The sequence below is a fragment of the Panthera uncia genome, chromosome D2 (assembly GCF_023721935.1).
Source record: "Panthera uncia isolate 11264 chromosome D2, Puncia_PCG_1.0, whole genome shotgun sequence".
NCBI lineage: Eukaryota > Metazoa > Chordata > Mammalia > Carnivora > Felidae > Panthera > Panthera uncia.
Genome location: NC_064818.1, coordinates 60,467,531 through 60,481,476, shown reverse-complemented (window position 1 = coordinate 60,481,476; position 13,946 = coordinate 60,467,531). Strand labels below are relative to the sequence as shown.

Here is a 13,946-nt window from a genome sequence, read left to right as displayed (position 1 = left end):
AGGTTTTACTGTATATCAGATTCAATTTTTTTAATTATAAGAGGGGCCCCTGGGTAGCTCAGTCAGTTAAGTGTGGGATTTCAGCTTAGGTCATGATTTCACAGTTTATGGGTTCAAGCCTCACATCAGGCTCTGTGCTAACAGTTCAGAGCCTGGAGCCTGCTTCAGATTCTTTGTCTCCCTCTCTCTCTGCCCCTCCTCCGCTCCCACTCGCTCTCTTGCACTCTCTCTCTCTCAAAAATACATAAACATTTAAAAAAAATTTTTTTAATTACAAGAGACTCACCTAAAATATAAAGACACCAAAAGTTTAAAAGTATAGAGACCGTATGCACAAACACCCCAGGTAGAGCTAAATTAATATCAGACAATTCTTTAAGTAAAAGTACTAAGGATTGAGGAAGGTTCTTGCACAATATTAAAGGAACAATTCACCAGGGAGCAATAACAATTGCAACCTTTTACTCAACTTATGAACGTAATGTAAAATATACTTAAAGCAAAGAAAAAAAAGTGAGAAATAGACAAATCTCTAAACTTTCTTTCATTGATTATGCAGACAAAAAAAATTAGGAAAGATACAGATCTGGACAATGCAATTAAGAAGGCTGATCTGGGGAGCCTGGGTGGCTCATTTGGTTGAGCATCCAGCTTCAGCTCAGGTCATGATCTCACGGTTTGTGAGTTCGAGCCCCGTGTCAGGCTCTCTGCTGACAGCTCAGAGCCTGGAGCCTGTTTGGGATTCTGTGTCTCCCTCTCTCTCTGCTCCTCCCCTGCTTGTGCTCTATCTCTCTCTCTCAAAAATAAATAAATAAACATTTAAAAAATAAAAAAAATAAAAAGAAGGCTGATCTGATAAACATCATAGAGACTCCTGAATCTTGAACCTTTAGAGAGTACATCACCCTTTCAAGCACACAGGCTTCAGTTACAAAAACTGACCACCTTAGCTGGTCACAAAAGCAAGTTTCAACAAATTCCAAAGAATCAGTAGAATACAGACCACAGGGGCGCCTGGGTGGCTCAGTCGGTTAAGCGTCCGACTTCGGCTCAGGTCATGATCTCACGGTCCATGGGTTCGAGCCCTGCGTCGGGCTCTGTGCTGACCGCTCAGAGCCTGGAGCCTGTTTCAGATTCTGTGTCTCCCTCTCTCTGTGACCCTCCCCCCGTTCATGCTCTGTCTCTCTCTGTCTCAAAAATAAATAAACGTTAAAAAAAATTAAAAAAAAAAAAAGAATACAGACCACAATGCAAAAAAAGTGAGAAATCAGTAACTAAAAGATAACTTAACTGTATGTATATCTGGAAATTTAAAGTTGTACTTTTCATTACCACAGGAGGAATAGTGTCTACTTTTTAAGACTACTCTCGAAGGAGAAATAATTCTGAAATAATTCTGAAAACAGAAAATATTTAGAACTAAATGAAAATGAAAATGCCGTATCTCAAAACCTGTGGGGAGGAACTCAAGAAATCATTTAGAAGACGTATTATACCTGTAAATGCTTCTAATAGAAAAGTAGATTTAACATTAGTGAGCTGAGCATCAGTCTTCAGAAGGTAGAAAAAGAACAGAATAAATCCAAAGCCCATAGAAGGAAAGAAATAATAAAATTAGAGCAGTCAATGAAATACGAAACAAGTTTACAACACAGAGGTTTGGCAAACACAAAATCTTCTTTTTAAAACCAACAAGGCAGTAATAACAGAGGCAAAGTAATGCAGTGGTAGAAAGTGTGGGCTCTGGAGGTGACTGTCTAGTTTGAGTCCCCACTTTGCCACTTCCCAGTTGTGTGGCCTTGGGACGGGACTATGGCTTCATTTGTGGAGTCACAGCTTAGAGCCCGGACTGCCTGCCAGACCCCAGTGCCCATGCACTAAGTGGTTACCCTCACAACAGGAATTCTAAGTTGTATACTCTAATGAGAGTATCTTCCTCCCATAATGAAATTCAGTATTATTGTCCCCATTTAACAGATGGAGAAACTGAGGTTTGGAGAATTTATGTAAGTCTCCCGAGTCATGTGATACAAAGCACTGGAGCTGATTCAAGACCAGATCTTTCTGACTCCAAAGTCTCATCTATAAGAAAGAGGACTGTCTCCCATGGGCCACTCAGCATAGCTATGTTCTGGAAAGCTACTTACCATATACCCAACTTCAGGGAAAATGTCTTTTTTAAGGTAAAGTGTAAAAGAGAAGGGGCAAACACCCCTTGCTCACGTACAGAAGTTCCTGCTCTTACTAATGGTAACCCAGCAGTTAAGATTACAGGCTTTGGAATTAGAAATAATAAGAATAATTGCAAACGTCCGTTAGACATTATGTGCCAAGCAGAATACTAAGCTCTTTCCATCTTCACAACGTCCCTTTCCACAGGTTCTGTTATTGTCCCATAATACGGGTTAAGAATCCCTGGTGCAGAGAGGTTACCCTCATGCAGCTGCAAATTGGCAAAGACAGGATTCAACTCAGCCCACCAAACACCGGAGCTAACATTCTTGTCCACACTGAATTCTGGGAGCCCGGCTTCCTCATCTGCTGACTGGGGGTGATAAGACCCACTCCCACGCCCCCAAACTGTGAAAAGGAACCGAGACCAGTAGGGAAAGCCACCCGCACGGTATTTGGCATGGTGGTGATAATGGTGGTGACGGCTTATTCTCGCAAAGACACAGGCCTGAAAGGATGCTACCATTCCTGATTGCTCCAGAATAACTGATTGCATACAATTCACAAAAAGAAGTCTTTCCTTCCAGTGCATCTCACAAATCTTCAAGAGGACAGATCATCTGCGCTCTATGTGAAAGCTTATTTTCAAAATCAAAATCATAGCATTTTCCATTATATGAAGATATAAAGAAAAGTATTTAAAAGAATCTGACAAATAAAACTGTAGAGAAGTGAGGGATAAAAGCTCACATTACCCAACTTAATTTTCCAGAATTCTTGAAATATCAGTGATGGCAGCATAAAAGAGCAATTAATCATGTTGTTTGTTCTCTGTGTGTGAGTCACTGTTGCCATCTACAGTTAAAAATGGGGCATGCAATGCTGCCAACTAGCCAATTCGAAAAACAGTCCTGGAGATGGCGATGCCCAGAAAACATGCTTGCTCAGTGAGTACAGAAAACGAAAGTACTACCTGCAGGAGCAGCTCTTTTTCAACCACCTCTTCTGTCTTGCTGATGAGACGCTTCTGCAGGGTATGAATTTTCTGTATCAGCTCATAGGTACTGGGGTCACTGGCCTGTTCAAAGGGAACAAAATAAAGCAGCTGAGCTATCATTAGTTCAAAGCACTGAGGTCCCTGTGTAAAATAATTATTGTTTTGTTAAAATTTATTGCAAACCTGCAGACCCAACTCAGAATTAGAACCAAAAAACTAAGAAAGCATAACAGATGGCAACGACCATCAAAGAAGATTGAAGCTTGGCTAATGTCTTATCTACTGGCTCTAGTTAGCCAATAAGTGGACAGCAAATATGTTTATTCCACCAGTGGGATAATACTAATAATAACAATAATGATAGCTACCGTGCATTTTACCTGATTCTTTGCCACCATCCAGACACCATGCTAAGTGCTTTTTGTACAGTATCAAATTTTAGGCACATGACAGTCCTAAGAGACAGTATTAGTCTTCGCCTTTTACAGATAAGGGAACTGAGGCTCAGAGGATTAAGTCATTTACCCATACCGGTGAGGGTCAGAGCTGGATTCAAGCCCAGACATGCCTGGCTCTAAAGCCTGTGGTTCTTCATTACTATGTTCTGAGGCTTTTCTTCCTATGCCCTCTGTTTCCAAATGAATGAGACAGGGTTCCCTAATGTATTCAAACTCAGGATTCTCCTTTGGTAATTGCCAACAAGAAGATTCATTATAGCCTAAGATGGGGAAGGTTTCTAGGACATAGACTTCTGCTAATCATTGGCAGCAGAACACAACCAGGGCATTTAGCTCTCAAATAGGGTTATCAATCCGTAAAGGTTTGATGCACCTTTGAATTGTACAAATTCGAACAACCTCTACAATTATAAATTGATAATCTGTCTTCTCAACTTTGAGCCAAAGCTCTGCTTTCAACTGTACTGACATTTTGAATTAATCTAGCAGCTAAATATTTTCATCTGCCTCCCCAATATTTTCTAATTTTTAAATAGAAATTGACATGGAATTGGAAACTTTAAAGATCTTCTTGAAAACACATGGAATAAACTAATGTGACAGTAAATGAATTTTAAGTCTTTAGCTCTACTTCCCCAGACACATCCATATTATTGTTAGTTTAGTAAATGACACCACTCTTGGCATTTAAAGAGGAATAAATGAGGGTCGAGAAGAGGTGGGGAGAAAACATTTCACTGACTTTGACTTTGCTTAAGAAATACTAAGCAGTGCCAACTGATATCCACAAACTGGGACTAGATTTGGCACACATTCATCTGGCAAGACTAGATGTTGTTAAAATTCAGGCCTCATGTTTACCTAACAATTTATAATGCATTATCTTTAATGGTTTCTTCATTAAAAGGAAAAAAAAATAGAAATGAAAACCAAAAACTGACTTGGCTGATTGCTCTTTCTTACATCGTGTACTGGTATCCTTCCCAAACCCTAATTGTTCGTGTAGCCCAAGCTCCTCCTGGCACCCACGTGGCTGGGTACAACCATAAGAGATGGCCGTCTTTTCCTTGAATAAAGCAGAGCTTGTCTTTAACTGTTATCTGCAAGGCTGGTGGGAACATCTATCAGGAAATCATAAAATAAAATATGAGGTTTGTTATCCGTCACCTGACAGTGAGACTTCAGCTATGTCCCCAGATCCTAAGAGAAAGGGTTTGGCTAACACAATGCTAGTCCTTAAAAAAAAAAAAAAAAAAAAAAAAAAAGGCCTTATTTCCTGCAGGAAATCAAAGAATGCAAAGACCAACTGAAAGACAGCATAGACGCTTGTGGCCAATATAGCTAAAGGCAATTACCAATCCAAGACAGGCAGCATCAGGATAACTGGTTGACCAAAACTACTTTAACAAGAAAAATGTCAATTGGTGAGGCAAGTTCACATCTTTCCCTGGGTTTTCTTGAAACAGAAGGGATTTTGTCCAAGACTTTTTTTTTTTTTTTTTTTTTTTTTTTTTGAGATAGGGTCAGGGAAAGAGGGAGAAGGGGAGAGAGAGAATCTTAAGCAGACTCCATGTTCAGTGCGGAGGCTGACACAACACTAGATTCCATGACCCCAGGATCAAGAGCTGAGTGTTCAACTGAGCCACACAGACCCCCTATTCCAAGACTTTTTAAACAAAACCCAAGTAAACTATCTGGGTTTGGAACAACCCAACTGACATTCGATCCAGCCTTACATGTTAGGTAACAATTTGCATAGGATTAAATAAAACCAAGCTTCATACTGTGCTTTAGCTAGGACACCGTGCAGGGCAGAAGAAGAGATTCGGGGAAGAGAGGAAAGCTCTGCCAGGTGTTACCTGAAGCTTCCTCCATCTGTGCACGTTCATGGGGTTCTCTAGTTCCTCCTCCAGGGCTCGGCATCGCGTCCTCTCCTTCAAGAATTCTCTTTGCATGTGAAAAAACTCCTGCCTGAAAAAGATGAACTTTCTTTTGCAGAGAAATTCTCCTCCCATTTGAAAATCATGTCTTTATGTGGCTATCTACACACTACATCTTACATAAAAAGTTGGAATGAGGGAGACTTCTGTGAACCAAGACCAGCCCCCAATCTGAGCCAGACACAGATGTTACCAATCCCTACAGAGAGCAGACTCCAGCTTTTTCTTTAATGAAAGGACCAGAGCTTCAGAATCATGATTCTGAATACCCAAAGAATTTAGAAGTGTATGGAAAGAACAGGGAGGAAGTAAATTATGAGAATTTTAATATACCTTTCAATGCTTCTAAATATCTCCATATAAAGAACAATATATCTTTTATGTTCTGCTTCAAAATACAGCACCTGACTGCAAGACACTGAGGCTCTGGTGTTAACCTGACACCAATCAGGGCGGTGCATTGTACCCGCCTACACCCTGGAATCACCTGGGGGAGCCTTACAACCTACCTTTGCCTAGACCAAATCCCACAGGAATTCTGCCTTAATTCATCTAGCATGTTACTTGGGTTTCATAGTTGTTGTTGTGTTTTTTTTAATTTTTTTAGTGTTTATTTATTTTTGAGAGACAGAGACAGAGTGCAAGCAGGGGAGGGGCATAGAGAGAGAGAGACACAGAATCCAAAGCAGGCTCCAAGCTGGCAACACAGAGTCCGACGCGGGGCTCGAACCTACGAACCATGAGATCATGGCCTGAGCCATTCAGACGCTTAACCGACTGAGCCACCCAGGCGCCCCAGGTTTCATAGGTTTTAAAGTCCTCCCAGTAATTCTAAGGTACAGCCAGGATTGAGAAACACTGAGTTGGGAGTGATATTTTATTTCATGTTCCACAACTACACAGATGGCTGCAACGGTCCTGAAGAGCTAGCTCTGGCTCAAACCTACTTCTCCAAACTGCAGAAATCTCCAGCTAATAGGTACTGTGCGATAGCCATTCGCAGTACCCTGTGAGCTGGCTGCCACCCTATTGAACAAGACGCTTTGCTGGGGGGCGGAGAAGAAGCAAACACTCACACTGATACGGGCAACAAGGATATTATTATCTGTCCTCGTCTGCTGTGGGTGTGCAGATTACTAATACCAAGCCATCTCTTTTACTTAATTGCTTCATTTAAACCAATAATACAACTTCCCCTCATTAGCAAGACAAACCATTAGAATTAACTGCACGATGTTCACTCAACAGGGAGCTCAGAACAAGCTGCTTAGAATTAAAAGCATATTTTTAACACTTCGATTATCTAGAGCGCCGTCAGACAGGAGGGCAGGAGTATTAGCTACTGTCACTGACAGCTTATTTTGTACTAGACCCTGCGCTAGGCACATTGTGTTTGTTTCCGTGTTTAATTTTAACTACAAGCCTAAAGCTCAGAGAAGTGTAATGATTTGCCCAAGGTCACACAGCTTGTGGGTGGCAAGTCTGAGATTGGAATTCATGCCTGCTTGCCTCCAATATCTTTCCCAAGTTGTCCTCCCATTGAAAAGAAAAATAAAATCTATTACCAACAAACCAGTCATACTGACAAGGAATGGGTAGAATTTGGTCCTTTGTGTATATAACAAAAATAACTCATGGCTGGCAAGTTTAGTGATGATCTTTGAGATCATTCAATAGCTACTTAGAACGAATCCATTTGTCTTCGAAATGTCAATGGTTGGTATCTCTGGTTAGTAAACTTATGAGTGATTTTCTAATCCCTTCTTTATATTTTTGCTTCATTTCCCACATTTTCTACGATGAATTTGCACTACTTTCATCACCTGAAATACGAGCGACTCTAAAAAAATAAAATAAAAAGTATTGATCCATCCTGGATAGTGGCAACTTCTCTTGCTATTCCTGAATATACTCACTGCATCTAAATATCAAAACTATCTTCTAACTTAATTCATTTAAGAAGCAGATGCAAACCGTGTCCTTGTCCCAAGGTGGTCAAGGATACTGTTCATCTACAAGTCTGGGGGGAATAAGGATAGCTACCGAAACAACACCAGTCCTCTTATTTGGTTTCCTGCAATTGCCTATATAAAACATGGTGATGTTTTCCCAAAGGGGAAGTAGATCTTGTATAATGTAAGATTTAAGGCAAGAAGAAGGCACACTAAGCTAAAGTAAAAGCTGCGGAAGATAAATCAAGAGTGAGACATAAAATTTGGCTGCCTTCTAAGGAAACAGAGTTTTTCAAATCGTGATAAAATTACATTTTTCTCTTCTTTTCATTCTGTATATAATTCCAAGAAAAAAGATGTGCAAATGTTCCCAGGACCGAATGTAAATGTTGCTGATCCATTGCTTGCACACTGCCTTCTTAAAGGAAGTCTAAACAGCTCATTGGGGGAAATTATTTTCTGCATTGTAACTAGTTTGTCTGTGGTCTGTTTTCAAATTTCTTTTTTTTTTTAATCCAGAATACATTTCTAAAAAAATCTTTTTGCCCTCACTTATATTTCCCTGAGAGGAAATGAGTCCGTTCTTTTGTGACATAGAATGGGCACAACATAGATTCTGAATTACGGAAAAGCTGTTCTCATTTTTCGTTAATAATGTCATCATATAAAAAATTATTTTGTACAACTTGAGAAAGACTTTCCATGACACACAAGCATGAACATAAGGTCATTTCAGGAGCTCCCCTCAGGCTACTGTGCCCTCAGCTTTGAAAGGTCTTCTATTACCTGAGTTCATCAACATTTGCCACACTCCTGGCAAGAATCCCCTTTTCCCGGCGAAGTTTCTTAATCTCAAGTTTGAGAATTCTCATGTCCTCCACCTTCTGGTTGTACTGGCTCTCGCCTTTATTCAGCACGGACTGTTGGATCTTGATCTTCTCATAGAGCAAAGCCAACTCGTCATTGCGCCGGACAAGCTGAGACCCGAGAATATCTCTCTCGCTGATGACCTAGAAAAATCAGGAAAGGCATGGCTGTCAGGGAACAAAAAGTCTCACTTTACATTATGGCAGCCTCTTTCATTCTGTCAAAGATGTCTCAAATGCCCCTGTATGCTAGGTACCCAGTGGGCAGGGCACTGGAAAGACCCTGCTAGACAGTCAACACTGGGCTCCTTCCATGCATTTGCAGTCCCTTTGGAAAGAGAAAGGGTACAACAAATCATCAATCATCATCATCATCCAATTAATTCTTGGTCCATCAGTTTGGTTTTTTCCCAACCCATTATTTTATAAATATTAAATTTTTAAGTGTATTTGTTTATTTTGACAGAGAGAGAGAGAAAGAGAGAGAGAGAGAGTGCGCGTGTGTGCACATGAATGGGGGAGGGGCAGAAAGAGAGGGATAAAGAGAATCCCAAACAGGCTCTGCATTGTCAGTGAAGAGCCCAACTCAGGGCTCAAACTCACAAACCATGAGATTAATACCTGAGCCAAAATCAAGAGTCAGATGCTTAACTGACTGAGCCACCCAGGAACCCCTATAAATGTTAAAATTTGAATGAGTTTATGATGGGCGAGCTCTTATCAGTTTCCACCACTCCTTACTGTCTTACACCGGTCAACTTCTCTTTTTTTCACTCTCCCAAATCTCTGAAAGCTTATTTAAGTTTCTTTCCTTTTTTTTTTTTTTTTTTTTTTTTACTATTTATTTTGAGAGAGAGAAAGAACAAGCTGGGGAGGGGCAGAGACAGAGAGGCAGAGAGAGAATCCCAAGCAGACTTCTCTGAGTTGTCAGTGCAAAGCCCAACCCAGGGCCCTATCTCACAAACTGTGAGATCATGACCAAGTCAAAATCAAGAGTCAGATGGTTAACTAACAAAGCCACCCAGGTGCCCCTGACAGTATGTAAGTTTCTAACCCCCTAATTATGCATTTGAGTTTCTAGCCCTGGAATTATGCCATTTTTAATTACAATTATATGTAAGCATTTATATTATACTAGAATGTAAGCTCCCTGAGAATAAGGACCTTATTTTCTTGTTGGTCAGTGTATCCCCAGTGCCTGGAGGACAGTAAATGCTCATAAATATGACTTGAATAATGAACAAATATTTCATAATTAATCAACAGAAGACGGATCTTCTGCTGCTGCTGTTCTTCCAATAAATAGAATGTAAGAGCATAAAGAATGAGGATTCATGAAAAGCTGAATCACACAGTTGTGCTTGCTGATGAGGTCTGGTGAGGAGATGTTCCTACCTGGTCTAATTCCTTCTTCTGTCTCAGCCTCTCCCCATCGGCCTCAGCGATGATCCGCAGGAGCTTTCTCTCCTCCACTTCCTGCTTTTCAATGAAGTGCTTGGTCTCCAGAGCTTGTTGTCTGAGCTTCTGCAGCTCGGCCTGACAAAGAGCGAAAGGTACAGACAAAGTTCACTCTGTGGCAATACCAGCCTGGACTGCAGGGCCCAGGATCAGATGTAGAGTTGTTCTTCTTATGCTTTCCTCTGATGTTTCGCTTAATATGGCCTGATCACTCTCACAAGCAAAACAAGCTTCACACACACACACACACACACACACACACACACACAGGCCTGTAAAGAAACAGCAGTGAACATTACAGTGGTCATGTTTATTCTATGAGTTGTGCCCTTGAGGGATTTCCATCATTTTTCTATATATGTGTAGCAGAGGCTTCATTGGTATTCAGCAGCACTTCTCTCACCAGCTAAACAAGGTGAGAATTCACAAAGAATAGTGCAGAGGAGGATGTAGGGGTACGGAGGGGTGAGGGAGGGTCTTTGCATGCATCACCTCCTGTAATGGTCCTAACACCACGGGCATATCAACTGTAAAGATAAAGCCTACTGCAAGCAAAAATTAAATTAACAAAGATAACAACCAAGTGTCTGTCTTATAAAATGTCTTGATGGAACAGAAGAGATGTCATGGTGTAAAAAGATACATAGATCCTATCCCTAAGATGCTTCCAATCTAGATGAGAAGATAAGATCTACAAGTATTATATGAACATTAACAAGTCCAGGCAGCGATTTTTCAGTATCTTTATTAGCACACAGACAGTGAATGGATGTTATAGGAGGTTAGAGGACTATGGTTGTCAGGGAGACTTCCGGGGAGAGATCAGATCTTGAGGCTCTTGAGGTCACATGGAAATCGTAAGAGTGATGGAGACAGGGTGCCGTGGACTAGTCAGTTTCAGAAAGAAAATACCTCTCATCAAAGGACACATTCACTCCAATTCCGCAAGCATGTTTGTGACCTACAATATCTCAGGCATTTTGATACCAGGCATCTTGCATAGCTACTCTTATCCCCAGTTTACAAATGTGATCCGTAAGACTGTCTGTCTCAAAAATAAATAAACGTTAAAAGATAAAAATAAAAAAGGGCGTCTGAGTGGCTCAGTTGGTTAAGCGTCCGACTTCAGCTCAGGTCATGATCTCGCGGTCCGTGAGTTCGAGCCCCGCATCAGGCTCTGGGCTGACGGCTCAGAGCCTGGAGCCTGCTTCCGATTCTGTGTCTCCCTCTCTCTCTGCCCCTCCCCCATTCATGCTCTGTCTCTCTCTGTCTCAAAAATAAATAAACGTTAAAAAAAAACAAATGTGATCCGTAAGAGACAAAGAAAAGCAAATTAACTTGCACACGGTCACACAGCTAATAAGTAGCAGAGTTTGGATTCCAACCCAGATCTTCTGATTCCAAACCTTGTACCCCCACTGCTATCACCACCCAATTGTTGTAAGTGAAATACAAGAATAAAACTTGAAAGATTCATCATCTGTTAGAAATGACAAATAAAACCACACCACAATGTGCAAATGCTATCTACTGAGTGAAAAGGGACATGGGAGTTTCTAATTCCTGCCTGCCCAGGGGTTAGAGGGAAGAACCAGTTGGAGCCTTGGCAACTGACAGATAAGTTCCTAAATGCAGAGACTTGTGTTGGGGGAAGGCATTAAACAGCCAAGCATGCAAATTGTAAAGTACCTGGTATGTTCACCACACAGCCAACATCCAGTGTGGCTGGATTAGTGTTAGGTAGGGAACAGCAGGAGGTAAAGCTGAACCAGACTGGGAAAGGTTTTGTGTGCCACACACTGGACAGAGTCTACAATGGGGAGCCACAGAGGGATTCATATTAAAGGAAACAAAAGTATGTCTTTGAGAGGTTCCACTTCCAAATGGGAAGGACAGGTTTTTATCACAGACGGGCTCAGCACAAAAAGTAACAAATAAGAATAGAGCTCTGTTATTACGCATGCCTGGAAACACAAGGGGGATGACAAGATGATAGTAAGGCTCCAACTTTTCAATGGTTTGCTGGCTGGCAAATGACAGTGAGAAAGTAATAAATTTTTCCTTCAAGGAAGTATTGGGAGCCCCACCACCACCACCACTACCACCTCCACCCATCCAGAAAGTTCACTGGGATGACAGAAAGCCCCATATTTGCAAATGCCTGTGACCCAACCCAACTCTAGTTAGGTTGGACTCACGGAGGCTAAGAGTCATTAACTCCATACCTCAAGCTTATCCAAACAGTAGAAGATACTGCACACCTAGTAATAGACGTGTAATGTCACAAACTAAAGGCATCCGGCTACTGTGAAACCAAAGGTTTCTTTTATGACATTTCGTTTGTTCATTCATGAATATGTTTTTGGTACAGGGATAAGCAAAAGCAAATATTTATTGAGAAAACATCTGGTCTAATACTTACCACTTTGGCAATCCTGTTGGGAAAGAAAGCAAAGAACCAGCCTCTCTCTTTCTTTAATCAGTTAAGGTGACAGTGAAGGCAGCCATAAATACCTTTTTGGCTCATGTTTTCTTTAATAAAACTTTTATTTTCCCAGATGTGCAACATTCACTTCCCTGTTCCTAAGTGCCAAGAGCTGATCGGAATCCATCAGCAGAACAGAATGAAACCCCTGTTATATTAAAATGCAATCAACGGTGTGTAAAAGTATCTGTCTGAAATGTAAAACCGTTCACGCGTTTGGCATTGCTGTGTGTTTTTTTCCCCCATAATATATCAAAATTCTGAGTGGTCTCCTTATGTCATAAATTTATGGGCTGTAAACAAGATGTGGCATTAGACTATGGCAGCAAATGTTAACATCAACAAAACACCTTGAGCCTAATGCATTTAGCAGCTATAAATCTGAGCTGTCTCACCCAGGAAAGATGGTAACAATTGCTGGGCTCCCAAAAGCCCATCAAGCAATGTTCTAGGTGGGACCTGAGGTATCCACGTCTCTGAAAGTGTTACCAGTGGTATGAAGTTGTAATTGTAATGCAATGACGGGACACACCCTTTAGTCACTGCCTCCACAATCATACGGTTTTGTGATAGGTGTTTACGGAATAGATATCATCCAATTTGGCTGCAGGTATAAATCATATCTCAAGAACCATACTCACAGGTGTTTCACCCATTCGTACATGATCCCAACATTCACTGGGTTTCACAGAAATCATCTGTTTACATCTAAGACTAATAGGACCACCTAAAGTTTTCTAGTCGTGAGAATAATTAGGCTTTCTTTCCCTCCCCCTCTCTGTCTATGTGGCAGCTCCCATCCAGGTCACCCTAGAAAGTCCACTAAGTAAAAGGATAAGGTGCCCTGAAGCCAGCTGCTAATGTGATGCTGGGCTCTGGACATAGAGAATCTGCTGCTGAATTATTCACCAGGAATCAAAGTGCTGTCAGACTGATGTGGGATGATTTGAAGGTGACGAGGCAGAATCAGGGGCTTGTTAGGACACTCCAAATGAGATGGCTCCGTCAGCACTGATGAAACAAGACTGGGACAGAATGGGCAGATGAACGCACATGCAGCGATGTCTCAGAGGACTATTGACATTCTGTCATAACCATAATGTGCTGACAATGTCCAGAATCCTGAGAAGTCAGTAAGGCCTGGGAGCAACTGAAAAAGGAAAAGAAATATGGAAGGAGCAAGATGTTTCTTTTGAGGGGGGATGAACGGGGACAAGGGTGATCCATTATGGACAACTCTTTGTCATCTTGGAGAAGTAGTAAATTGGGTTGTCCTGTCAAAAGGCGTATCACGGTCTAAAACACAGGCTGGGGCTTGCCCTTCCAGGAGGAATTAGGTGCCCACGAAGCTTTGTAGAGCCCAACAATAATAGGCTAAATGTCTCTTGGAGCAAAGGTACTAGAAAATCTGCCCTTCCCTCCAGGGTTTTGGTTTGCGAACTTCAGATGCATGAAATCTAGAGACCTGTGTGAAACGTGATTCAAATATGAGGCTACAAAGGCAAGAGGCTGAAACTCCATATTTGAGCTGTCATGTTTTTCTAAAGAATGTCAAGCAGGCCTAATGGTAGGCCAAAATTATCCAGCCGAAGCACCATTGGATAACCTCAAATAATAG

The 13,946-nt window shown here is 41.3% G+C and overlaps 1 protein-coding gene across 3 annotated transcripts in view; it reads right to left on the bottom strand.

The window, feature by feature from the left end:
- Positions 1-13,946, bottom strand: part of CFAP58 (cilia and flagella associated protein 58) — a 106,725-nt gene that overhangs the window by 48,726 nt on the left and 44,053 nt on the right. For all 3 annotated transcript variants that reach the window (XM_049645697.1, XM_049645699.1, XM_049645698.1), the window contains exons 12-15: positions 9,781-9,921; positions 8,306-8,529; positions 5,487-5,598; positions 3,146-3,250 (exon numbers count right to left, since the gene is read on the bottom strand). In XM_049645697.1, the coding sequence (XP_049501654.1) occupies positions 3,146-3,250; positions 5,487-5,598; positions 8,306-8,529; positions 9,781-9,921 (582 nt within the window). The remainder of the gene's footprint in view (positions 1-3,145; positions 3,251-5,486; positions 5,599-8,305; positions 8,530-9,780; positions 9,922-13,946) is intronic.